Source organism: Scyliorhinus torazame, chromosome 10 (genome assembly GCF_047496885.1).
Source record: "Scyliorhinus torazame isolate Kashiwa2021f chromosome 10, sScyTor2.1, whole genome shotgun sequence".
In the NCBI taxonomy this organism is placed as follows: domain Eukaryota; kingdom Metazoa; phylum Chordata; class Chondrichthyes; order Carcharhiniformes; family Scyliorhinidae; genus Scyliorhinus; species Scyliorhinus torazame.
The window spans coordinates 30,155,863-30,181,969 of NC_092716.1; the positions used below are offsets into that span (position 1 = coordinate 30,155,863).

At 44.0% G+C, this 26,107-nt stretch overlaps 1 protein-coding gene across 1 annotated transcript in view; it reads right to left on the reverse strand.

Annotated features, from left to right (window-relative positions):
• Positions 1 to 231: 231 nt before the first annotated feature.
• The window catches only part of cdh13 (cadherin 13, H-cadherin (heart)), a 164,800-nt gene continuing 138,924 nt past the window's right edge, over positions 232 to 26,107 (reverse strand). Inside the window, exon 9 of the mRNA XM_072466783.1 lies at positions 232 to 5,610. Within this exon, the coding sequence (XP_072322884.1) occupies positions 5,603 to 5,610 (8 nt within the window). The 3' untranslated portion in view covers positions 232 to 5,602. The remainder of the gene's footprint in view (positions 5,611 to 26,107) is intronic.

Genomic DNA, 26,107 nt, shown 5'->3' on the forward strand with positions numbered 1-26,107 from the left:
AGGAGTGGTGGGCATGGTCGCATACCCTCAATGAGTGAGTGGGGTCTGGAGGTGCGGGGGCCAGTCAGGCAGGTCTGAGCGATGAATGGCAATGGTCATTTTAGGGCATGCTTCGCCATGCGGCCAATAAATCATGTTCCAATCAATTACACAAGGGATTCCAAGTCCGTGAGACTCAGGTAATAAAGAGGTAAAATGTTTGGGGAAAGAAATTCAATAATTCTCAGAAGGTTAAAATCCCAGACTTCCTTTATTTCAGCATCGCAACAAATAAATACAATTTTTTTCTTTGTAATCACATCATGTTCATGAATGTAACATTTATTACAGCTAAGTAACAGCAAGCATTTCAGCAAATATGTTTTAATTAAGTAATCAACAGCACCTCTATCCAAATGGATCAATTTGGCGACAGAACCTTTTTTTGTAAGTTCAAAGCAGTAAAAACAAAGTGGTTAGTGTCGGTATGCTTGGTTCGGGCAGCTGTCTTTAACCCTTACAACTGAGAGAAAAATATATATAGAATTTTTAATAACAAAATTTCATTTAATATGTGCATCTGAAACATAATGTGCATCAGTTTGCATTTGTACATTCACTAATAAAGATACCGAGATTCATTTCACAAGTAACATTTAATAAGAGGAAATATAATTGATAAAGTACTACAGTATTTTGAACTCCTAGAGTGCCACATCATGTTATGCCCTGATTGTTTTCATTGTTAACTGAGCACATATCCTTTTAAAACCATCACTGCAATTTACTAAAATGTTCTCCGGGGGATTGTCTCAAATATTTTTTGCTTCCCTCCAATGCTCAGGGTATAATTTACTGCAGGTTTAAGGCAGTTGAAAGCACGGTTATATTGTAGTTCATTCTCAGTAACAAGCCACACTGTATCTTCCATTAATTTATAAAATTAAATTTGGGAACATTCATCTTTTTAATATTCTTTTTGGTGCTCCTAATTCTCGATGGAAGCTAATAAACACTACCTCTGATAAGTAGAACATGCGAAGCATTGGCACAGTACAAAAGAAAGCACAGGAGACAGTTTCTTCTTTTAAATTCAGGGAATATTCTTTTGAAAATGTATTTCTTTGTAGTCAAGGTGAGGGCTGTTTCATTTTCAGCACCTTTTTTTTCATTTGAGCCTCTCCAAGTCAGCAAAACGCATCACCTTTGGGCGGGATTTGCAGCAGGTCATGGCTCGCACGTTTGGGAAACCTATGGACTCAGCAGGGCCTTTGAACTCATTGTTGAGTTTAAACAGCCCCCATTTTTGCTGGCCTTATTCTGCAGTGTGTGACTTATGACTTTTTTTTAAAAAAGAGTAGGCGTACATACTCATCAAGGGGGGACAAGTTCTGGAGCACTGTCAAGCTGTTAAAAATAGCCTGCCTGTCCTCGAGTTGAAAAAAAAATCTATGCTTGCAGTTTTAATAGATGTTTGTGGACACATTGACTGCTTTCACGGCCTGTCATTATCACAGTAGGGTGCCTGTACGTTTACAGTTTGATTGACAGCTCCAAGAGATTATTAAAGGATGTGATATGAGGTCATGAATACAAATTTTTCATAAGGGATTAAGGGCTTGAGGGGCTTTAAAGTGAAATCCAGAATAAATATTGAGAAATTTATTTCATCTCAGCGTGGCTGCTGAAACCTGCCCATGGAAGGAAGGTACTGGGATGAGTTTGCATGAAATGTTTAAGGCAAAAGATGATGGGCAGGAGGACATTAAATTGGCATGGGGCCATATGGATGGGTAGAGGGGCATGGCTTGGCATGAAGGATATGAGGGGCCATTGGAATAAATCCCAGAGGTTTGAGGAAGATCTTTTAACTCTCCCCCCCCCCTCCCCCGCCTTGGTACTAGGCAGCTTCTGTGGCCTGCTGTGCATCAGAGGTTGGCAGGGCTTGACTTTGTCAGGCACCACCCGGACAAAGATCCCACCACTTGGGACACCCCCCCCCCCCTGAATTTCCCAACTCTGCGCACCTGCCACAGGAGTGAAAATCAAGGCCTAAGCATGATAATAATAGACATCTGCTTCAACTATAGCAATGTGCTATAGTTTTTCTTTCTTGTATCGGTCATCCATGTGACCTTCCTGAGGGAGATTGTCCATTTGTTGCTAAACTGTGTCAAATTAGGAACGGTTTTGGGCCATCTGCTCATGCCAACTGGAAACTGGACTAAGACAGTTCAAAATTGTTACAGGTCAACTCACACCACCATCCGAACTCCATCCTGATTAGACCTATGGTGAGGAGGCCCATCAGTGGCTTCCTGCTCATCGTCAGTTGGGCCCTGTGAATCTAAGGCATTAATGCCCATTTAAAGGCCTCATCCCACTGCCATTGGTATTAACCCATTAAGCCATGTTGCTTGCAAGCTTGTGGGAGGCTGGGGGTTTGTTCGCTCATTCATTGAGCAAATGTGCCTCCAACTGCTTCTCCATGAGGTTGGCAAAATTCGCCCAATACACTCGCAGGTCAGAAAAATGCCACCGATAACGGATAGTCCTACTTTCAACAACAAATCGCAAATAAATGGGTCCTTAACTGTGTACTTAATGCCTGCGACAACCCCTATGGAGGTCCATTTACTTATTTTACATTTTCTCAGATACCTAGATTTAGTATTTTATTGTTGTCCCTTTGAGTTCCCAACTGATACTGTAATTACATTTCTTATTTTGTAGATAGATTTCAATTTTTTACCCTGTAGGAGAGAGCTGGAAAAGTAAAATGTCTGTTTTGCTCTCATGCACACAGAGTTTAACAGTAACTTAATGTACTACATGGAAGCTTTTGGCCATGAAGACAGCGTAAAATGGGTGATGGTGTGTTTGCATTCCCTGTTATATCTCTCATCATTTCTATTTCCACTGGCATCAGTGGAAGTCAGTCAGGAGAGCTGTAAAACAGGTTGCTGTTTCGGACTGCAATGCAAAGTCTAAATCATACGTGGGCTTCTTGTACCACAAGGCTGCTGAATGGTCAGATTTAAGGAAATGACCTGAGTTCCAATGGGCGTAGTGGAAATACCGTATTTAAACTTAGCAAATTAAGAGGAATTTTGTGTTATGCATTTGACCCATTACAAATTAAACTAATCTCATTTTATTGGTAATCTTGATAGCTGTCTGTGACAAACATCTTTCAATACTGTTCCTTGGACTGCACTGAAACTCTGATCTTGAAAGGCTGGTGGTGCTTTCTTCGTTTACTTGTTCAATCTAATGTCCGTGTTATTTAATTTGCCAACAGGTACGATGTCTCAAATCTGGCAACCGAAGACCATAAGATATAGGAGCAGAGGTAAGCCATTCAGCCCATCGAGTCTGCTCTGCCAATCAATGAAATCATGACTGATCTAATAAACTTCACGAAAGAGACTAGCCCAGATTTCAGATCTTCTTGGATTTCGGGTCAGGCAGTTTGGGCTATGGCCAATTCAAGGCAAGCTGGGCCATGTGGGGTCAAGGGTTACTTGGAAAGTAAGCGACATAAGGGCTAACTAGTCAGGCATTATATCTCACTAATGCAGTGCCTGGCTGAATTATCCAGGTAAACCTGTTTTATCTTACTCAATTATAATTTGTGCATCGCACGTTCCACACATGTTTGACGTTCGGCCAAGTCTGGGTTTTGGACAGCCGGATTTGAGACACTGTTCTGTAAGATTGGGAGTCTCCGTTTATTCTTGTAGAAAACTATGGAATATCAAAGAGCATTAAATAGTAAGGGTGCAAAACAATTTGGGACATTTTTTTGTGAGGAGGTCTCTAAATATTTGGGGAAGTTTAATAGTTTCCATTAGCAGGAGACTTTGCAATGTAGAGTAATTCTAACAAAGGCAGGAATATATGCACACTTCATTGAAAAGAAATGTAAAGTAAGGCTTCTTTTATCCTAAAATTGTAAATAATTTACATTTAATGCAGCTGCAGTATCCCTTGGAGAGGCTAAATCTTGATGTAAAATCTAGCATAAGGGAAAGAAATAAAAGCTGCACAAACATAAGAAATATACCTGTAACTTACCATGAATCTAAAATTCCTTCCTTTCTTTGAACCATGCAAGTTGAAAAGAGAGCTTTAAATTTTTTTTTGGTTTGGGCTTTACCAGCAGCAGATTTTGTTACGTCCATCAGCGAATTGCATTACAGCTATATCTTTCACTTGAGATACGGCTACTGTGCAAATATGTTGTTAAGAAAAGCTGGCAAATATTTTGCAGGGCTGAGAGTTGAGTTTTGTTGGACGGTATGGATATTAATGATATGAGTGTAACAGAATCTTGACAGGAGGCATCGCTAAAGCGCGTGGACTGGGAACGTACATGGGAGGCCATTGGGAAGGTGGCAGTGAGTTGCAACTTGCAGACTTCCAAAGTGTTGATTGCAAAAAAAAAACACAGCAACATCAAGACTAACGGCCAATGGTCCTTTAAGGTCATTCCGCCAGCGCTCGCGTGATGGCAAATGGAGGAAATAGGCAGATGCTTGTAATTTTCCTCATCAAACATTGAATGTAAGCAAGAGTTTGTTGCCAATACTTAGACTGAAAAGCTCAAGGTGCTTAATGTCAGAATTTCTTGCATTGTGGTTTCCATCTAGAATATATCACAAACCTCATGGCGATGCAGAACCAACCCCATTTAGGACAGCAATGAGCCAAATACTCTTAATTTGTAGCAAAAATCCAAATCACAAATTAGCATGCAACATTGCAACTGCTTTGACAAAATTGCCCACCATTCTTTTCCCAGCAGACCCTACATTTACGATATCTGGATATTGAGCTGTCATTTGGCTGGCGTTATTCTCGAATCAAGCGTATTGTCCTTTACTCGCCCATCACTTGGCACTTACTGTCATTAATTTGAAGTTGCGCAAACTCTTTTTTTTTTTGATTATACATGATTAGTGATGGCAGAGGCTCATAATATTATCACAATATGTGGTACCATCCTGTATGTGGCAGTGTAGAGGTTCCTGAATTCAATTCTGCCTAAAAATACTGCTTGAAAAGAAAAGAAAGGGAAACAAAAGCATGTACAGCAATATTTACCACTTACACACAATCTATGTTTAACTTCCTTGACACAAAGAGAGAACAATTTGTCTTAAAAACTTCCTTGACACACAGAGAACAATTTGCCTTACAAGAACCAACAGCATGTCTTACTTAGCTTCCAAATAGTGTCTCCTGTAGAAAATGTTTTGCTTTGACAAAATATCCTTCTTTTCAATGCCATTACAATTAAAATATTGTGCAGCAGAGCATTGGGTTAATTGAGTATTCTGTCCTCAGGTCCTCTGCATAGATGTTCATTCTAACTTCAAAGAAAAGCAATGTAACACTTGCTCATAGAGGTGGAACCCATTAGTGGAAGCTAGTAAGGTCAGAGGCTGTCGCTGACCGTAGCACAGTTTGATAGACTAGTGAAAGTACAAATTAAAGCGTGCTTGGAGCAAGGAGGTCTAGAACTTGAGCAACTGTAAATCCTGTAAACTCTTCGGATTTGGCTTTTGATTTCCTCTTGTTGCCACAGCAACTCAGTAGGCAGCATCAACATCAGCACTTGTTACAGGCCTGGGAAGTAAGAAAAAGTTATTGATTATAGAGGTGCATAATATCACGCAACGGAAAAACACATGTTCTCACCACACTGTTCATTTGTGAGTTGTCTTTCGTAACCTCTTACTCGGGTTGATTTTAACTGGAGGACATCCGATTCATTTCATATGCAGATGACAGAGACTAAATAAGATCTGATTAGTTATTGCAAGGGGAATGGAATGTAAGTGTAGGGATGTGTTGGTACCGCTGTACAGGGCCTAAGTGATACTGCATTTGGAGTACTGTATGCTGTTTTTGGTCTTCTAACTGTTAGGATCTCGGATGAGAATCCAACTGTTTGCAATTTGTAAAACTGTGAGGAGAGGCGACTGCACCACAGAAGTGATAACACTGACCAATGGGTATTTTTGTGTTGAAACAAACTTTAATTTAAACACAAAATCAATCACATTAGCAACAAAGTAATAGCTCCACAGTTACTAGTTAAAATAGTTCTTAAATATTAAGGAAATAACTTTAACTTAATCCTTGTACCTGCAACTATATATATATTCCATGTAAGAAAACCAATATAGTTCAAAGACCACTTATAAATAAAGTTAACAGTCAGGTTTACTTAATTTTTTATGAGCCAAGACCTTGGAGAGAACCTTTTCGCAACCAACTCAAGACACTTCTGTTCAGTTTCAAATCCTATGGCATTTACTGCAAACAAACCTGGCTCCTCCCCTTTATTTCATTATGTCTACCCTCAGCTAAGGCATTCTACTAGCTCCTCCCACAATATGTCTCATGACCTGATTAGACAGGACCAAAACACAATCCCTCATAAATGATCTGCAGCCCAGGGATCCTCCAAATCCCAAACTATATTCCATTAGCCCACTATCTGTAAACAAGTTAAAGTTTAAAGTCAATGATTACTTTTACAATCCCCTTAATCACAGCTTTAGCAGACATATTCGCTGTCCGCATCTTAAACTTGTTATTTTAAAAACATTATTGCAACAAATAAAAAATGTAACAATTTATTACATTCATCACCTTACTTAAGGAGGGTAAGAATTGCATTGAAAGATGTTGAGAGAAGGCACACTGAGCTGATTCCTGGGATGAAGGGGTTGAGCAGATAAAGGCAACATTCATTGGAGGTTAGAAGAATGAGAGGTTGGATGCAGGGAAGGTAATTACCCTTGTGGGGAAGTCTAGAACCAGGGGGCAATCGTTTATAAATTAGAGGTCGCCCATATATGATGGGGATGAGGAAGAATTATTTTCTCTCAGAGGATTGTTCAACTTTGGAAATCTCGCCCCCAAAGAGCATAGAGGCTGTGCCATTGAATAGAGTCAAGGTTGAGTTAGACAAATCTTTGGTTGACAAGGGAGTCAAGGATAAGTTAAGGTCACAATCACATCAGCCATGATCTTATTGAATGGCAGAGCAGATTCAAAGGGCCAAATGGTCTTGCTCTTGCTCCTATTTGTTATGATCTGCTGCCTATCATGTTTCTTACATTATAAATGAACAACAGAACATTTGCCAAAAAATGTGCACAGAGGTATAAAAGACTGTTACAGTGCACTGTCGGACACCTTCATCTGAAGATGAACAGCTTAAAACTGAAATGGTGGGAATGGTAAACTAAGTCCAGCTATATAACCTAATAATGTTCCAAATATATAACACCGGGTGGCACAGTGACCAAGTGGTTTAGCACTGCTGCCTCACAGCTCCAGAAAACCTGGTTCAATTCCGGTCTTGGGTGACTATCTGTCTGGAGTTTGCACTTCCTTCCCGTGTCTGAGTGGGTTTCCTCCGGATGCTCCGGTTTCCTCCCATAGTCCAAAGATGTGGCTAGGTGGATTGACCACGATAAATTGTCCCTTAGATGGGGTTACTAGTTTACGGGGATAGGGTGGAGCCATGGGCATAAGTAGAGTGCTCTTTCCAAGGGCCGGTGCAGACTCGATGGGCCAAATGGCCTCCTTCTGTACTGTAGATTCTAAGATTATATGATATATATTTGGTTGGTTTAGACTGGTTTAGCTCAGTGGGCTAGAGAGCTGGTTTGTGATGCAGAACAAAGCCAGCAGCGCAGGTTCAATTCCCGTACCAGCTTACCTGAACAGGCGTCGGAATGTGGCGACTAGGGGCTTTTCACAGTAACTTCTTACTTGTGACAATAAAAGATTATTATTATATTATATATAGAGGATAATAATTTATATTTCTATAGGATTTTAATATAATAACAGATAACTTACATTTATATAGTGTATTTAATGTACTGAAACATCCCAAGTTCATGCCCAGTACAGGCATATCATATGAACTTTCAGCCAATATTTTATGATTCTGGACCAGACTCCCAAATATTTGGTAAAACCGGTGAAGGGTCAGTACAATTTTGTTTAAAGTGGATAAAAGTTTGAGATTCCAGATACATATTAAGAGAAAAAAGCCACAAAATTCCACAGCTTTTGAACAAACAAAGTAAACTTTACTATCCAAAGTCAGAAAAGTAGAACAATTTACAATATCTACCCAATTCTCTAATATTCAGAATTAGCATGAGGTACATATGAATTAGCAGGCAAACTGTGGTCAAACACACCACACTGTATAATTAATGACAGCTGCAACCAAGACAGATTCACAGATCTCTTATCAACCCACTCAGATGTCAGTGAACACTGTGAGTCAGTCAATCTCACTGAAATCCTCTCTCACGCTCAAGGGATTTCAAACTCTTCATTTTAGAAGATCTAGCGTGAGATCTTCTGGCTGTTCCTGCTGGTGGGATATTGTGGTCCCGCCATTGGTGCACCTCTGCCATAGGTTTCCCAGCGGCATGGGGTGGATCAGAACCAGAAGATCCCGCCACTGGCCAACAGCGGACGCCTCCCACTGTCGAGAAACACACCCCGGGGAGGCCAGAGAATCTTTCCCCTCATCTCTGAATTCCCTCAAGAGCCACTTCAATCTGGATTGCCTCAATAACTACTCATATTTCAGGCTTTGAATCTTGTCTTCCAAGACTACATTCCTGTGGACTCCAGAGTCTCTACCCAGCCTCGAGTAACTGCACTAATTTCAACTCTTTGCTCGACAACAAGCTAACTGAACTGGCACTTCCCCTGGGTTTCTCCAGTCTCCTGTCTATACCCAGCTACATATCACTCCCAGTCCTTTTGCTGAGCCCTCAACCTTTTCAACACGTGTCCAGGTACCACTTTCTCACATCTCCTGGACGTCTCTGAAATAACTGCCTGAATACTGCTAACAGCAGCACTTTCTGCCTGGAACCTTTTCCTATTTTGCCCAGTCACGTGGGCTTGCTTTAGCTCCCAAGACCTCTTATAAACATGCACTCTCTCAGTTGCACGAAACAGCAAACAGCTCCCAGAGCTATCAAATGGTTGCCAGGGGTTCACTAAGCCTCCAACACAGCTCTTCAAAGTGAACAGTAACACCAGTGCCTCGTGGAGTTTCGTCCCCAGCTTCTGACTCGCTGGTTAAATAAAACAGATTGACTAAAACTGACTGGCCCTTGCACTGATCTGGGTGACCGAACAAAACATGTTAAGAAGGTCCTGCCCTTGTAACTGAGCAGAATTAAACATATCAAGTACTGGAGCATCCAGTGCCCCGAATTCTACAATCTCCACAGGTACGAGCTGACAAAGCATACAGGTGAAAAAAATTATTTTGTGACAACTTTAAAAAATTGGACACAAATAAACTATGCTTCTACAGGTCATGTGACTTTTGGTATTTAGACTCAAGAGAGTTTCATGTATCCTGTGAATACCTACTCAAATATGGACATAGGTGAAGCTACTTCACAGTCATCTGTGGAATTTAAGGATGGGCTAATGCCTAAAGACTATGGCATTCCCAGACTACCTGTCTCCATATTCCATACTGAACAAAAAGGAATATTGAATCCCACTGGCCACTATCAACTTCCCATTGTATCACAGTAGCCTCCGTCATCCAAACCAGACTGAGTGGGCCTCAGAAGAGTTAATTGGTTGTGGGGCTTTCCTTTATTACTCCATGATCCAGCAGATTCATCAGAACCCTCATTCATCAACCAACCTGAAACTGGCTGCAAGTCATCCGGCAGTCAAAGTATTCAATCTGTTCCAGTCTCAAAATTTCCTTGAGAACCAGCCTGCAAGATATTTGATTATTTAAAAAATCTTTCTTGTTCTTGGGATGTGTGTATCACTGGCAAGGCCAGCATTTGTTGCCCATCCGGAATTGTCTCTGAACTGAATTCAGAGACAGCTGAGTACTTTGCGCGGCCAGTTCTGGGGGTAGGTAAGAGCCAACTAGACTGTAGTTGGTCTGGAGTCGCATGTAGGCCAGACCAGCTAAGGATGGCAGATATCCTTCCCTAAAAGGGATGAGTGCACCCGATGGGTTTTTACAACAATCGATGATCATTGTCCTAGTCACCATTATCAAGACGAGCTTTATATTGCATATTTATTCATTGAATTTAAGTCCCACCAGCTGCCATGATGAGATTTGAACACATGCCCCAAGGACATAGCCTATGACTCTGGACTACTATCTAGCGACATTACCACCACGCCAATATCTCCCCATACACGAGCGTTACAAAGAACCTCACAACCTGCTGTGAGTATCTCACTTTACACAACTCTCACTTCAACATTAAATTGTTGAATCCAGTCAGGAAACCACAGATCTGATACATGCAGGCCCAGAAATCATAAATCAGAGACTGAATTGACTGTTATCTGTGTAATGGGACTGGACCAGAACCCCAATTTTGGCTAAGGTCCCGGATGAGAACCCAACTATTTGAATTTGGTAAAACTGAGGGGAAATGTTACTGCATCACAGGAGTGTTAACACTGACCAGCAGACAGCTTTTATATTTTTTTCAAAAACTAATTCAAACAAAGAATTAAGCACATCAGCAAAAGGAAATAGCTTTACAATTAACAGTTATAACAACTAAACTTGCTTCCTGAAACATGCCTCTACATTCCAAATAAGCAATCCATATATTTCAAATTCTAATGTCCAAAGTTAACAACCAGATTTTACTTGCTTTTCTTGGGGTACAGCCTTTTGAGAGAGAAACCTTTCTTTCGGAACAAACTTAAAACCTTCTCAGCTTAGAGCCCTGGAAGAAACTCCATTTGAAATGAACTGAAATAAAAATCGCCTATTGCCACAAGTAGGCTTCAATGAAGTTACTATGAAAAGCCCCTAGTCGCCACATTCTGCCGCCTGTTCGGGGAGGCTGGAACGGGAATTGAACCGTGCTGCTGGCCTGCCTTGGTCTGCTTTAAAAGCCAGCTATTTAGCCCTGTGTGCTAAACCAGCCTCTGGCCCCATTTGGCCAGACAGTCCTCGCTCCTCCCATTAGCTACACCAGCTACACTCAAAGCGCACATCATTCTTTTGTCTCTTGTTGCAAGATGTGCCTTGATTTATTTAGCCAGCTCAATCTGTTAGAAAATTCCATTAGCTCTCCATCTGAAAACAGGTATAATGGCTTTTAATCACAGCTCTAGCAAACATATTGTCTGTAAGCATTTTAACCTAGGTTTTAATAATGTTACTGCAAAGATACAAACTATAAAGTATGGCAATTTCTTATATTCAACACATCTGTAAAACTGCACTATCTTGACCTGTATCCAATCTTTGTGTGTTTGTGTTCATGTGTGTGTTTACGAGAGAGAGAGACAGACAGACAGACACAGACCGAGAGAGACAGAGGCAGAGACAGAGAGACAGATAGAGTGTGTGATGTGTTCTTTCAGGGTAAATGTGAGATAATTAATTAATCCCTTTATCTTAAACTCATGAGAACTTGCTGCTGTATCCTTTAATTGGCAGACACAATCCAAGGGTAGGAAAAGACACCTGTTCCCATACAAAAGATACTGATTACGAGCAGTAAGAGAGAACATATATTCTGCCTGCGACACAAGGCCCTACATGGGAGTGATATATAACAAATGGGCCATTCAATGAAAGGAGATATTAGGCCCTGTGACCAAAGCCGAGTCAGAGGAGTGTCTTAAAGAAGGAATGCAAGAAAGAAAGGCAGATAGGTGTAGAGATGATATTCCAGATCTTGGGACTCTGGCAACTGAAGATTCAACCATGAATGAAGGAGCAATTATAATTGGGAATGCACATGAAGACAGAATTAGAGGGTTGTTGGGATGGAGAAAACTACAGATATAGGAAGGGGCAAGGCCATGGAGGGATTTGAAAACAAGAATGAAAATTTCAAAGTCAAAACATTGCTTGACCAGGAGCCAAGAAGATGAAGGGAGTTACCATATCAGGAAGGGTTGAGCAGGTTGGGGCCTATACCGATTGGAGCTTAGAAGAATGAGGGCTGATCTTCTTGAAAAATATACGATTCAGAAGCGACTTGACAGAGTGGATGCTGAATGTTTCCCCTTCTGGGGGAGAGTGTAGAACCAAATGTCACAGATTGAAAATGAGGTGTCTCCCATTTAAGACGGAGATGGTTTTCCTCTCATCAGCTCATTATTCTGTGGAATTATTGTCCACAGAGAGCAGTGGCTGTAGTGAGTGTGTAATATACTAACTTTTAAAAATTAATTCATGGAATGTGGACCATTGACTCTGAAACCCCCCCAGAACACATGACAGACTTTTTAAGAAACTTTATATTTATGCCTGAGGTCAGTAAGTTACATGTCCACCCTGATTGTTTTTAAAGATGTTGGCTGGGCTGTGTGTTGACCAGACTCAGATCCAACAACCGTTTCAAGGCAATTGATATCCATGGCTCCATTTTCACTTTCGTAACACGAGTCTTAATTTTACCAACATGTCTCCTATACCGCATACAACTAACTAACTGAATGACAGAACCGACTCAAGGGGATGAATGGCCTGTACTGTTCCTATCATCCTGTATGAATAAATGCCCTTTAAAGGTCCTTTTAGAAAGCATCAGCTTCATATTATTTATTGATGACACCATTATATCGCCAAAGAGCTCAAATACATTTGCTAGATGTCACTTCTCTTTTACAAATTTATTCTGACTGTCCTCTGATATGTTGGGTATGCTGGGTCTGCGAGGACTGCATTTACCAGAGCAGTGAGAGAGACAGGCTACCAACACTTGTAGAAGTACAACTCTATTTTATTTAGCTATGAGCTGTTAAACATACTTCCACTGTGGGTTGACATATGTTACGTTGACTGGAGACCTGAGGCTAACCTGACCAGACTATACTGCTAGCACATGGTAGATGTTCGTGTTACTTATCACGGGCTCTGGCTGTCTCAGAGGCTGCATGCCAAATGAGCGGAAAAACTAGTGCCCTCTGGCTATATAGTGGCCGTGTCCTGATTGGTGATTGGCTGCTGTGTTCTGCGTGTTGATTGGTCTTTCAGTGTGTCAGTCAGTGTCTGTCTCTGCACCATCATATACTTGTGTGTATATTGTGACATCTCCCCTTTTTGAAAAAAAAATGTGTACGCGGCAATAAATAGTGTCGTATGTGAATGTTCCTGACTATATGGAGAATAGGTGAGCAGATTTACAGGACTATATACAAACATTCTAACATTTTTACACGGGAAGGTGTCTAGTGCAGATAGACTGTATGTAACAAAACACAGGACATGAATAACAGTATGTGCAAACTAGCGAACAAATAACCAGGGTAACAAAACAATCAGTCAATGAGTTTAGAGAGTTCATAAATTCAGGCAGTTCATAAATTCAGTCTCTGTGGTGGGCACGAATTCTGGTTGACCGCCGCAATGGTGGGTCAGGGGCCGCCTGCTCTGGAACAGGTGGGACTGTGTCAGTCACAGAGGGTGGCACAGAAGAGGCATATCTGCGAGCTCTTGGACGGGCCTGTCCTGAGGGCGAGGCAGGGCATCACAATCTGGCGGCGAGAGTGGAAGGAGCCGCAGTGCCCGCCTATTTCGGGGAAGAACAGAGCCATCCTGCATACGAACCAGGAATGACCTGGGGGCCACTTGCTTGATTCCCACCGCGGCGGCAGACCAGTCACCTTCAGGAAGTTGTACACGAACCTGGTCATCAGGAACGAGAGCAGGGGGATCTGTGGCACGACTTGTGTTGGGCCTGAGACAGTTGCAATCGACGCAGGACCGGAAAGTTGTCCAAGTCTGGGGTGTGTATTGCAGGCACCGTCGTTCGTAATGTGTGGTTCATCAACAATTGAGCTGATGACAGGCCAGTGGACAATGGAGTTGACCTGTAGGCAAGTAGTGCGAGGTAAAAGTCGGATCCCGCATCGGCCGCTTTGCACAGGAGTCGTTTGACAACGTGTACCCCCTTCTCAGCTTTGCCATTCGACTGGGGATAGTGGGGACTTGAGGCGACGTGCGTGAAATTATACCGCTGGGCAAAATTGGACCACTCCTGACTTGCAAAACACGGGCCATTATCGGACATGTCCGTGAGTGGGATGCCATGGCAAGCAAAAGTCTCCTTGCTCGCACGGATGACCGCTGTCGACGTGAGGTCATGCAGCCTAACTACCTCTGGGTAGTTAGAGAAGTAATTCACTCCGAGGACATAGTCACGGCCTAGTGCATGGAAAAGATCAATGCCAACCTTGGTCCAGGGGGACGACATCAGTTCATGTGGCTGCAAGGTCTCTTTTGGCTGAGCTGGCTGGAACCGTTGGCATGTCGGGCAGTTGAGAACGGCGTTGGCGATGTCATGGTTGATGCCAGGCCAGTACACTGCCTCACGGGCCCGCCGTCAGCACTTCTCCACACCCAGGTGACCCTCATGGAGTTGCTCAAGGACGAGCTCCCGCATACTGTGCGGGATGACGATCCTGTCCAACTTTAGCAGAATTCCATCCACCACTGCCAGGTCATCTTTGATGTTGTAGAATTGCGGGCATTGGCCCTTGAGCCATCCGTCTGTATGATGGCGCATGACGCGTTGGAGCAAAGGATCATTGGCTGTTTCACAACGAATCTGGATGAGTCGTTCGTTTGTGGCGGACAAGTTAGATGCGCAGGACTCAACATGAGCATCAATTTGGCACACGAAGCCCGACGGCTCGCAGGGCGTAGTGACAGAACAGGAGAGTGCATCGGCGACGATGAGCTCCTTACCTGGGGTGTAGACCAGTTCAAAGTCATACCGCCTGAGTTTAAGGAAGATGTGTTTCAGGCGCGGCGTCATATCGTTAAGGTCCTTCTGTATAATGTTGACCAGTGGCCTGTGGTCCGTTTCGACCGTAAATTTGGGGAGTCCATAGACGTAGTCGTGGAATTTGACAATTCCCGCGAGGAGGCCCAGGCACTCTTTTTCGATTTGCGCATAGCGTTGCTCGGTGGGCGTCATTGCACGCGATGTGTATGTGACTGGAGCCCATGGGGAGGCGTCGTCGCGTTGGAGGAGCACTGCTCCAATGCCGGACTGGCTAGCATCAGTGGAGATCTTTGTCTCCTTTGCAGGGTCAAAGAATGTCAATACCGAGGCCTAGGTGAGTTTCACCCTGAGTTCATGCCACTCTTGCTCGTAGGCGGGGAGCGATTGGATTCTTCACCAGATTGCGGAGAGCCGTGGTGTGGGATGCAAAGTTGGGAATGAACTTCCCCAGGAAGTTGACCATGCCCAGGAAGTGGAGGACCGCCTTCTTGCCCGTCCGGTGTCTTCATGGCATTGATTGCCGACACCTTGTCTGCATCCGGCTGCACACCAAACTGTGATATGTGGTCGCCAAGGAATTTTAGTTCTGTTTGACCAAAGGAGCATTTGGCCCTGTTGAGGCAGAGGCCAGTCTCATGGATTCTCCGGAAGACGCATTGGGGGTGATCAATGTGTTCCTGCGGGGTGGTAGACTAGACGATGATGTCGTCTACATATACCCGCACGCCTTCGGTGCCCTCCATCATCTGCTCCATTATTCGGTGGAACACCTCTGAGGCTGAGATGATGCCAAACGGCATCCGGTTGTAACAAATCCGGCCAAATGGGGTGTTAAAGGTGCAGAGCTTCCGACTGGATGCGTCAAGTTGTATCTGCCAGAACGCCTTGGATGCGTCCAGCTTTGTGAAATATTTGGCGTGTGCCATTTCGCAGGTGAGTTCTTCGTGCTTTGGGATAGGGTAGTGTTCCCTCATGATGTTACGGTTGAGATCTTTGGGGTTGATGCAGATGCGTAGTTCTCCGGATGGTTTCTTAACACACACCATGGAACTGACCCAGTCGGTTGGTTCTGTTACTTTAGATAGGACGCCCTGGTCCTGGAGGTCCTGCAGCTGCTGCTTGATGCGGTCCTTGAGGGGTGCCGATACTTGGCGAGGTGCATGAACCACAGGCATGGCATTTGGTTTTAAAAGAATTTTGTACGTGTATGGGAGTGTGTCCATGCCCTCGAAAACACTGTGGTATCGAGTGTTGATGTTCTTCAGTTGTGTTTGAAAATCGGCGTCCGGTGATGCTGAAGCCTCAGCGGGTGACATGGAGTGAACCCTTTGGACGAGGTTTAGGATCTTGCACGCCTGAGCACCGAGCAGGGAAGATTTAGTGGCACCTACAATCTCAAAGGGTCGGGTGGCCTTTAAGGAACGGTGCGACACCACAAGCTGGCATGAGCCGCTGGCAGCAATGGCATTGCCATTGTAGTCGAGAAGCTGGCAGGCGGATGGCTATATAGTGGCTATGTCCTGTCTGGTGATTGGCTGCTGTCTTCTGTGTGTTGATTGGTCTTTCAGTGTGTCAGTCAGTGTCTGTCTCTGCACTATCATATACTTGTGTGTATATTATGACATCCTCAATGAATCTATTTAATTTAGATCAGTATAAAAGTTCTTCTTTATTTTACTGTCTACAAGTTACCCACTGATGCAGGGATGGCTCGTCTACTATCAGCTGGTTTATCTCTTTCCCCCTTTTTCAATTTGAAATGTTACACAGACCACTTCCCAACAATTACTTTTTTAAATTCATTTTAATTTTTCGGGATGTGGGTGTCACTGTCTCGGCCAGCACTTATTGCTCATTGTGGTCAAATTGAAACCACTCAGGTCTGCAAGTTGCAATAACTGAATCATTATTCAGAAAAACATTTGCGAACACATAGTGCTGCTCCTACAAAATGTCTGACTTGTACCAAGGCTGTGTAACACATTTATATCTTTTGGTTATCACCTTTTCACTATAAATTCTAATTAGCAGAACTATACTGCTGGAACTGTAATTTAACTAATTGAAGACTGAAGTCTGTGCTTATCACAATTTTGCTTACCCGTCCTGTGAAGGTCAGTAAGTTTGTAAATGTTACTTTTCCACACCAACATGCTGAGAAAGGGCTCAAATGACTTCATTTAAAGCTGTTAATGTTCATCACTACATTTTCCTCCTTCAAAGCTATTAATTATTTCAACGAGCCCCACTTCATTGCCCATCCCTAATTGCCCTTGAAAAGGTGGTGGTGAGCTGCCTTCTTGAACCACTGAAGTCCATGTGGTGTAGGTACACCCACAGCGCTGTTCGGAAGGGACTTCCAGGATTTTGACCCCGCGACAGTAAAGGAATGGCGATATATTTTCCAAGTCAGGATGGTGAGTGACTTGGAGGGGAACTTCCGGGTGTTTGTGTTTCCATGTATCTGCTGCCCTTGTTCTTCTAGATATGATGGTGGTCTTGGGTTTGAAAGGTGTTGCATAAGGAGCTTTGCTGGGTTCCTGCAGTGCATCTTGGAAATGGTACACACGGCTACTTTGAGTCAGTGGTGGAGAGATGGAGAGAGTGAATGTTTGTGGGAGGGGTGAAAATCTAGCAGGCTGCTTTGTCCTTTGTATTCAGAATCATGATCATCAGATTACTTTTTCCATATCCAATCTTGTCCAAAGGATTGTGGATATTTGTAGTGTCTGCTGCCTAAGCAGATATCAGCACATCATCAACACATGAAAGGTCCTTTTCATGCTTAATTTTGTCAATTCTGGAAAATGTTCAGCAAACATGACAGATTTTACCTCCATTTATTGATGTAATGTTTATATGTGATACATTTCAATACTCATATAGTACCTCCATATATCAGTTTAATATTACTGCTTTATTTTACATTCAGGTCAAGATTCATATTAAGATTTTATCTGTCATCCAATGCCAATTGATGAAATTCACTGCACAACTTTAAAACTAAAAATTAAACGAGTACTTGAAAATTAGTTTGTGCACACTACATAGATTTTCTTGTTATACCCTCGGGTCATACTTCTTTATTTTTTTGAGAAAATGATAGGTAATTTTAATCTTTAAAACAGCTTAAAGTTGAAATTTAGCATTTAGCTTCAAACATTGCACCACATCAGCTTTCATTTTTTAAATGAAGGTAATTGAATTAATTCCCTCCCTAAACTTCTCTGCTCCATCATTTGGAAAAGATCATGCCTGTTCTGATTGTGACCTCAACACCACTTTCCTCTCTGCCCCCCCCTCCCGGCCCTTGACTCCCTTGTCGATCAAAAATCAGCTTTGCATAGATTCAATGACGCAGCCTACAGTATTACTGACACACTGGCATTGAAATACATTATTGCAGACACAAAGAACAAGTATTTCTATCAGGTTTTCTTGATTTCCACTGTAACTTCTTCAAAGGTTTGACACAAACAATGTGAATGGAGGATTCAAACCTATATGTCCAGCTAGAGGCCAACACTAATAACAAAGGATATAACTGATTGTGGATAAGGGAGGTGCAAGTGCTTCTCCTAATACCCGTGCAGTTCCAAAGATCCCATGCAGTGCCCACTTTTCAGTGAGGGGGCACCCAAAATATGTCAGGTGGCTAGCCCCAGCACTCCTTATCCGTTCCTCATCATACTGGCATGGTGAGTTCGGCATCCACTAGCCCGCCCTCCCTTTGCCTTAATGAAGAGGTTAAATTGTCCATTATTGCCCATTTAAGATTGTCATAACATGCTCAGCTATGGTAGGCGGGCAAGGGTGGACAGGCTTCTTTAGAAAACAATTATGGTCAAAAGGTGGGAAGGAAGGGGGTGGCATGTAATTGTGGGGGAATCCCGTGCACATCAGGGGCATCCACCTCCAAAATGTTACCTGCCAGCTCCCACACTGCACCTTGTGTGTCTATCTGCTTGGCCTCCAAAAAAACATTCATACCCCACTCTCTTGGGTGTCTAATCCCACCTCCAGCCCAAAAAACATGGAACCTACCTGGGTCCAGTGTCCATCCCTGATCTCTATGGGTCTGTTTGCAGTCCCAGCAACATCGGTACTGACACTGCTGGGGCACCTGGCCCTACTGGCCAATCAAATTGACTGGTACCTCTTAAGGGTGGAACTTGCTCTCACTGAAGGATGGAAGTCCACCCCTCAGCTTGGTTAGCTATGCACTGGTGTGGGCCGGCCTTTTTAAAAGTCAGTTGCTGTGGAACCAACTTCATTCCCAGGGGGCATGCAGTGCTTACCCCACCATAAAATCCCGCTCCATAGGCGACCCCCAATTTGATCCATCTCCTTCCCTAACTGATTGGTGCCCTCCTTTTCCAATCACTGTCTCCTCCACTGTCTACTGATCGTGACACTGACCCCACCCAGCTGGTTTGCTGAGGCTTGCTGTGGTGAAGCAATCGCCTGAAATTGAAATTTCCCCCACTGGCGGGCTACCTGGGGGTGGCTTGTAGGTGACTGCAGCTCACTGGGCTTTGTAAGTGAAGCCTGAGGCCTGCACATTCCCACACAGGGACCATTCCTAGCAACCAATTCAAGCTTCCATAGCATCCCAAGGCACTTCCTTAAAACTATCTGTGGAAAAGAGCAAAAACATCAAGACTATAAAAGTCCCTTTGTTCTATTTAACGTTTACCTTGGTCCGCTAGAGATACAATATTATTGTGTTTCAAACAGTGTCAGGCCAGTTATCATGAATTAATGTATCCATTATGGACTTTTCAACTGCATCACCATGATAACTCACTTAATGCTATTTGCAACTCATTAATATGACACATGCATTTCCTCCATTGTGTAGTACAGATAGTTACAAATGTCACCGTTTTCTTCTGGGCAAAATTTCTAATGTGTTATCAATCCAATAAATGCTAGAGAGAGAGACAGTGTGACAGAGGGTGAGGGTGGTGATTTGCATTTGAAAAGTATTAACAGATAGCAAAAAAAAAGTCACTTGTGGAATTACTGATACACTTCCTATCAGTTTCACCCAACCTTGCCTTTTTCACTTTTGTTTTTATCTGCACTTTAATGTCCCTTTGGTTAAACCTTTCATGTCTTTTAATGCCAACATTTCCTTGGTAGAGTGTGTTTTGATTCAAATTGATCCCTGCTTTCAAAACCTATTTCAATTTCTCGACAGAGACCAATAATTCATTGTATTCCTGTTCATATAATTCCTATCATTATCCTGAAGGGAAAGAATAGCCTCGGAGGAGGGTATCTGTAAAACTAATTTGTGTTTTTTACCCAAAATGAAATAGAAACTGAACTGAAAAGGGGAACATGTAAAGATAGAAAGGAAATTGACTTTCCCCCTTTCGAAAACCCCCCCAAATGAGATGTGGAAACCAAACCCTCTGAGCAAATTACCCCTGTTTGAAAGATAAGTAAGGACACAGAACAATCCAACCTGAGCAGTAGCAGTCGATGAGACTTAGCAGGAAAGGAGCTGAAATGCTTTATCAGGAAGGTAGGTTTTGATAGTTTTTGTGACTGTGTGGTCACCACCCAGTGAACTGCTGAGGTGATTTATGAGAGCTATCTTAGTTATATCTGCTATTTAAGGTGCAAATTATCGGGTGCGATTCAACAGATGAGGCCTGGCCATCTGGAATTGTTTCTCCCCCCTCCCCCTTGCCTCCCAAGAGACCACCTTGGAGGAGAGGTCTGAGGAATCCACATGCAAGGTATAACAGCTATCACCCACACCCTCCACCAGAGCAGAGACACACACCTCGGTGAGCGACATAAGTAGACAGGCTTCTGGCGCATAATCTGGTGAGCACCACCCAATTGCTGATGCACATCAGATGGAGGCAGGAACATCCAAGAGAAACTGGAGTCAGAGGTCTGCTGGATCCCAGGACATAGCTGGGTCCCAGCCAGACGCCGAATTTCTCGACCAGGTTCTCCCGAGCTGTACAGCTGATAGGACTCAGATGTCGGATTCAGGAGGGGGTTAGCGATATTTCAGGCACTTCAAGGCAGATTGGAGGAGTCCCAAAGCCTGCAGGTGCAGGAGAAGGTGCTGACAATACGTGGCACCGAGGCCAACACTGCTAGGGTGGCAAACGCAGTGGAAAACCTGGAGCATGGCTCGGTTTGTGACGACCATGGCTGAGGGTCTTGACATCATGTTCCAGTCCCTGAGGGACATGTCCGTACACAGTAGAACATGGCCCAGTCAGAGGAGCATCGGTGAGGGCGTCAACACCACAGCACAGACAATGGGAAGCCTCCAGGACTGGCAGTGCCAGATCACCCTGAGGCCTCTGGAGCTCACTCGAGCTGCCCCTCTATCCCATGGGGATCCTCAGATCCCTCGGGCACCGTCAGGAAGGAGGAAGCACTGGAGGCCAACCTGTCCTGCCACCAAGGAGACTACGGTGGTCTCCAGTTCTTCCAATATCCCCTCCTCCTGACACTAATGCATCTCAAGAGCAGCGGAAAGAACAGGGTGGCATGGCAACTCCAGTGGTACCGTTAAGTTGACTGCCCCCCCCCCCCCCCCCCCACCTCCAGGCCCCTCCAGAGGACATCCGCCCAGGGCATCTAAGGCTGCAGGACACAGAAGGCAGCAGGCTGGGAACAACCTCGATACAGCAGTAGACCATGGAAAATCAAGTAGAGTGAGGAGCACTGAGTGGGCACTGATGAGGTCACTATCTGTAGCTAGGGCGAATGGAAATCTGTGACAGTAAATATTCACTATTAAAACATGTCTGATACATGTGAATCCTCTGTCAGGTTAATCTTCACAGCAGGCCTGCCTGCACCCCCACCCCCTGTTGCCCTCTGCTCCCCCACCACCCAATCCCGGACTCCGTGGTCCAAGATCAAAAGCCCCTGATGCAGACCCTGTTCAGAAGATGGGTGTGAGCGCGCTGTCAGCAGAAAGACAGGAGTCAAACTTTGGCAGAAATTGAGGAGCACCTGAGCTTTCCTCACAGGGAGTGATCATCATTCTGCTGCCTTGTGTAGTGATCCGCTGACAGTGCCGACACAGGCCCATCACTCTGGAATGATGTTACACAGAGCATTGGAGGGGGGGAACAGTGCGATCGGGGAGGGTGTAGTGTGATGGGGGGGATAATGGGAGGGAATAAAATGGGGGAAGAGAATGGGGGGAGGGAGGGGAATAAGGGGAGGGTAGGAGGATTGGGAGGGAGGGTGGAAAATGGGTGGGATTGGGATAGGGAATGGGGTGACTGGTGATTGGGGGCAGGGAGGAAAATAGGGAGGGAGGAGAATGGGAGAGGAAGAGATTTGTGGGGGCCATTGAGTTGACGGACACAGCCTCATCCTTCGTGAATCGGAAGACGGTGAGAGCCTCCCTGGTCCTTCTGGCATGTCAGACCCTTGCCGCCACCTGTCCTCCATCCTCCGGCTTCTCCTCAGGCTCATCCTCCAGCCTCTCCTGGACCACCTCTTCTTCCTCAGATGAGGCCGCATGTCCTCCGCCTCCTCCTGCTCCTTCTCCTCCTCCTACTCCAGCATGTCACCCCCTCGCTGTGCCAGATGTTTGAGGGCACAGCAGACCACCACAAAGCGGGAGACCCTCTGGGGGTGTACTGCAGGACAACATCAGAGTGGTCAAGGCATCGAGCCACCTTTTCAGCAGTCTGATGCACTGCTCGATGACAGCACATCTGGCAACATGGGCCTCTTTATATGGGGTCTTTGCCTCAGTCTCAGGCCTCCACACTGGTGTTATCAGTCATGACCAGCGGTTAGCCCTTGCCCCCATGAGCCAACTTGTCATCCTGGGGTGGTTCCCATGGCATAGAATATAACAGCAAGGATGTTATGTTGGAGCTTAACAGAGTGTTGGTTAGGCCACAGCTGGAGTACTGTGGGCAGTTCTGGTCACCTCACTATAGGAAGGAGGTGATTGTACTGGAGGGGGTACAGAGGAGATTCACCAGCATGTTGCCTGAGATGGAGCATCTGATCTATAAGGAAAGACTGGATAGACTTGGATTGTTGTCTTTAGAGCAGGGAAGGCTGAGGGGGGAGGGTATGATTGAGTTGTAAAGGATTATGAGGGGTTTGAACAAGGTAAATAGGAGGCAGCTGTTCCCCTTTGTTGTGGGGTCAATCACAATAATAATAATCGTTTATTGTCACAAGTAGGCTTCAATGAAGTTACTGTGAAACGCCCCTAGTCGCCACATTCCGGCGCCTGTTCGGGGAGGCCAGTACGGGAATTGAACCCGCGCTGCTGGCCTTGTTCTGCATTACAAGCCAGCTATTTAGCCCACTGTGCTAAACCAGCCCCAGAGGGCACAAATTTAGAGTGGGTTTGAGAAAAACGAAATTCACTCAGAGGGTGGTGAGAATCTGGAATGCACTGCCGGGGAAGGGAGTGGAGTCTGGAAATCTCATCACCTTTAAAAAGCACTTGGCTGAGCACTTGAACCACCATCATGTTCAAGTGCTGGAAGTGGGAATAGCGCGAGATTAGGGGTCGTTATTGTTGGTGCAGACTCGCTGGGTCGAATGGCCTTTTCTGTGCTGTACAGCTCTATCACTCTAAATTTGTAAGGAGCATAAAAGCAGATTGTAAAAACTTCTATCAGTATGTGAAATGAAAAAAGAAATAGTGAAGACAAGTGTAGGTCCTGAACAATCCAAAACAGGAGAATTTATGACAGAGAACAAGTAAAGAGCAGAGCAATTACACAAGTACATTAGTTCTGTCTTCATGGATATACTCACAAATAACTTCCCAGAAATGCTAGGGAACCAAGGGTCTACTGAGTAGGAGGAATTGAAGGATATGAGTACTACTAGAAACATAATGCTGGAGAAACTAATGGGACTGAAATTATCAGGACCTGATAATCTATATAAAGGAGGTGGCCATGGAAATAGTCGTTCTGTAGATTATATAACAGTCCCAGCAGACTGGACTGGAGGGTGGCAAATGTAACTATTTAAAATAGGAGGGAGGGTGAAAACAGGAAATTACAGACCGGTTAGCCGAACATCAAGTCATAGGGAAAATGTTAGAATCTATTGCAAAGGATGTGATAACAGGACACTTAAAAAATAGCAATGGGTTTAGACAAAATCAACGTTGATTTGTGAAAGGGAAATCATGTTTGACAAACCTACTGGAGTTTTTTGACGACATAACTAGCAGAGTAGCTAAGGGAGAAACAGTGAATGTGGTGTATATGGATTTTCCGAAAGCTTTTGATGAAGTCCCAGAGGTTAGCGGGCAAAAGCAAAACACATGGACTTGGGTGTAATATGTTGACATGAATTGAGAATTGGTTGGCAGACAGAAAACAGAGAGTAGGAATAAATGGGTCTTTTTCAAAGTGGCTGGCGGTGACTAGTGTGGCCCCCGAGGTGTCGGTACTTGGACCCCAGCTATTCACAATATACATCAACGATTTGGATGAGGGAACCAAATGTAGTATTTCCAAGTTTGCTGCTGACACAAAACTTGGTAGGGATGTGAGTGGTAAGGTGGGTGTTCAGACGTTTACAAGAATAAGTTGATTTGACAAATATATGGCAGAGGCAATATAATGTGAAAAAATGTTAGGTTATCCACTACAGATTGAGATGAAGGGTATTATTTAAATGGTGATAGATTGGGAAATGTTGATGTCCAAAGGGACTTGGATATCCTTGTACACCAGTCACTGAAAGCAAGCATGCAGGTTCAGCAAGCAGTCACAAAGACAAATGATACGTTGGCCTTCAATGCAAAACGACTTGAGTGCAGAAGCAAGGATGTCTTACTGCAGCTGTAAAAAGATTTGGTGATACCATACCCTGGGTATTGTATGCAATTTTGATCTCCTTATCAAAGAAAAGATATAAGGCAGGGCAACACGGCAGTACAATGGTTAGCACTGTTGCTTCACAGCGCCAGAATCCTGGGTTCGGTTCCCGCATGAGACACTGTCTGTGCAGAGTCTGCACATTCTCCCCATGTCTGCGTGGGTTTCTTCTGGGTGCTCCGGTTTTCTCCCACAAGTCCCAAAAGATGTGTTGTTAGGTGAATTGGACATTCTGTGTACCCGAACAGGCGCCGGAGCGTGGCGACGAGGGCATTTTCAGAGCAACTTCATTGCAGCGTTAAGGAAGCCTACTTGTGACAATAATAAAGATTATTATTGCTTGCTGTAGAGGGGGTGCAGCAAAGGTTCGCCAGACTAATTCCTGGGATGACAGGATTGTCGGATGAGGAAAGATTAGGCCGAATGGACCTGTATTCTCTGGAATTTAGAAGAATGAGAGAGGATCTAATTGAAACACATCAAATTCTGACAGGGCCGGGCCAAATGGATGCAGTGATGTTCTTTCCTCTGGCTGGGGGGGTCTAGAACAAAGGTTCACAGTCTCAGGATATGGGTTAGGCCATTTAGAATCGAGATGAGGAGAAATTTCTTCACTCAGAGGGTGGTGAACCTGTGGAATTCTCTACTACAGAAGGCTGTGGAGACAAAATCATGGAATATATTTAAGAAATAAATAGATTTAAGAAATAAATAGATTCCTAGACACAAACGGTGTCCAGGGGTATAGGAACAGGGCAGGAGTATGGCAGAGGTGGAGGATCGGCCATGATCATATTGAATGGTGCAGCAGGCTCGAAGGGCTGAATGGCCAACTCCCGCTCCTATTTTCGATGTTACTATGAAAGTACAATCCTCTGATTATGAGATAGTTAAAACTATGTTTATGAGCTTCTCCCCAAAATGTTTCAATTAAAATTTCAGTCTTTGGAGAAAAAGATAGAATAAAACATTTGTAGAATTTGCCAGGGCGAAAGAGACACCATTCGATCAACAAAGTCAGAGTAGAAGTTTGAGAATGTGAGGAAGTTAATAATAATGGAATAAAATTTGAAGCAGAATCCCTACTGCCATCATGGCACACCTGGAAGACAGCAGGGTTTCTAAAATTTGGGAATCGGCAGTTCAGACAAATGGTTATGACATTCGCAGTAAATCTTCATTTGTAAACTCACCATGAAAGTGGAGGAACAGAAAAGATTTCAGCTTCAGGAAAAGGGCAGAAGCTGTTGCAACCAATGTAAGCGATGGCAGAGAGAACAAATGCGATGTTAAAAAATCAACATGTGATCATTGCCATAAGACAGGCCATGTGAAAGCAAATTGTTGGAAGCTCAATCTACTAAAATTGTAACAATGTCCAAGATAAAGATCCAATAATCTCAAGCGAAAAGAGTGACCTTATCCGGCAGGGATGTTGCCATTGCAGTATAACTCTGAAGT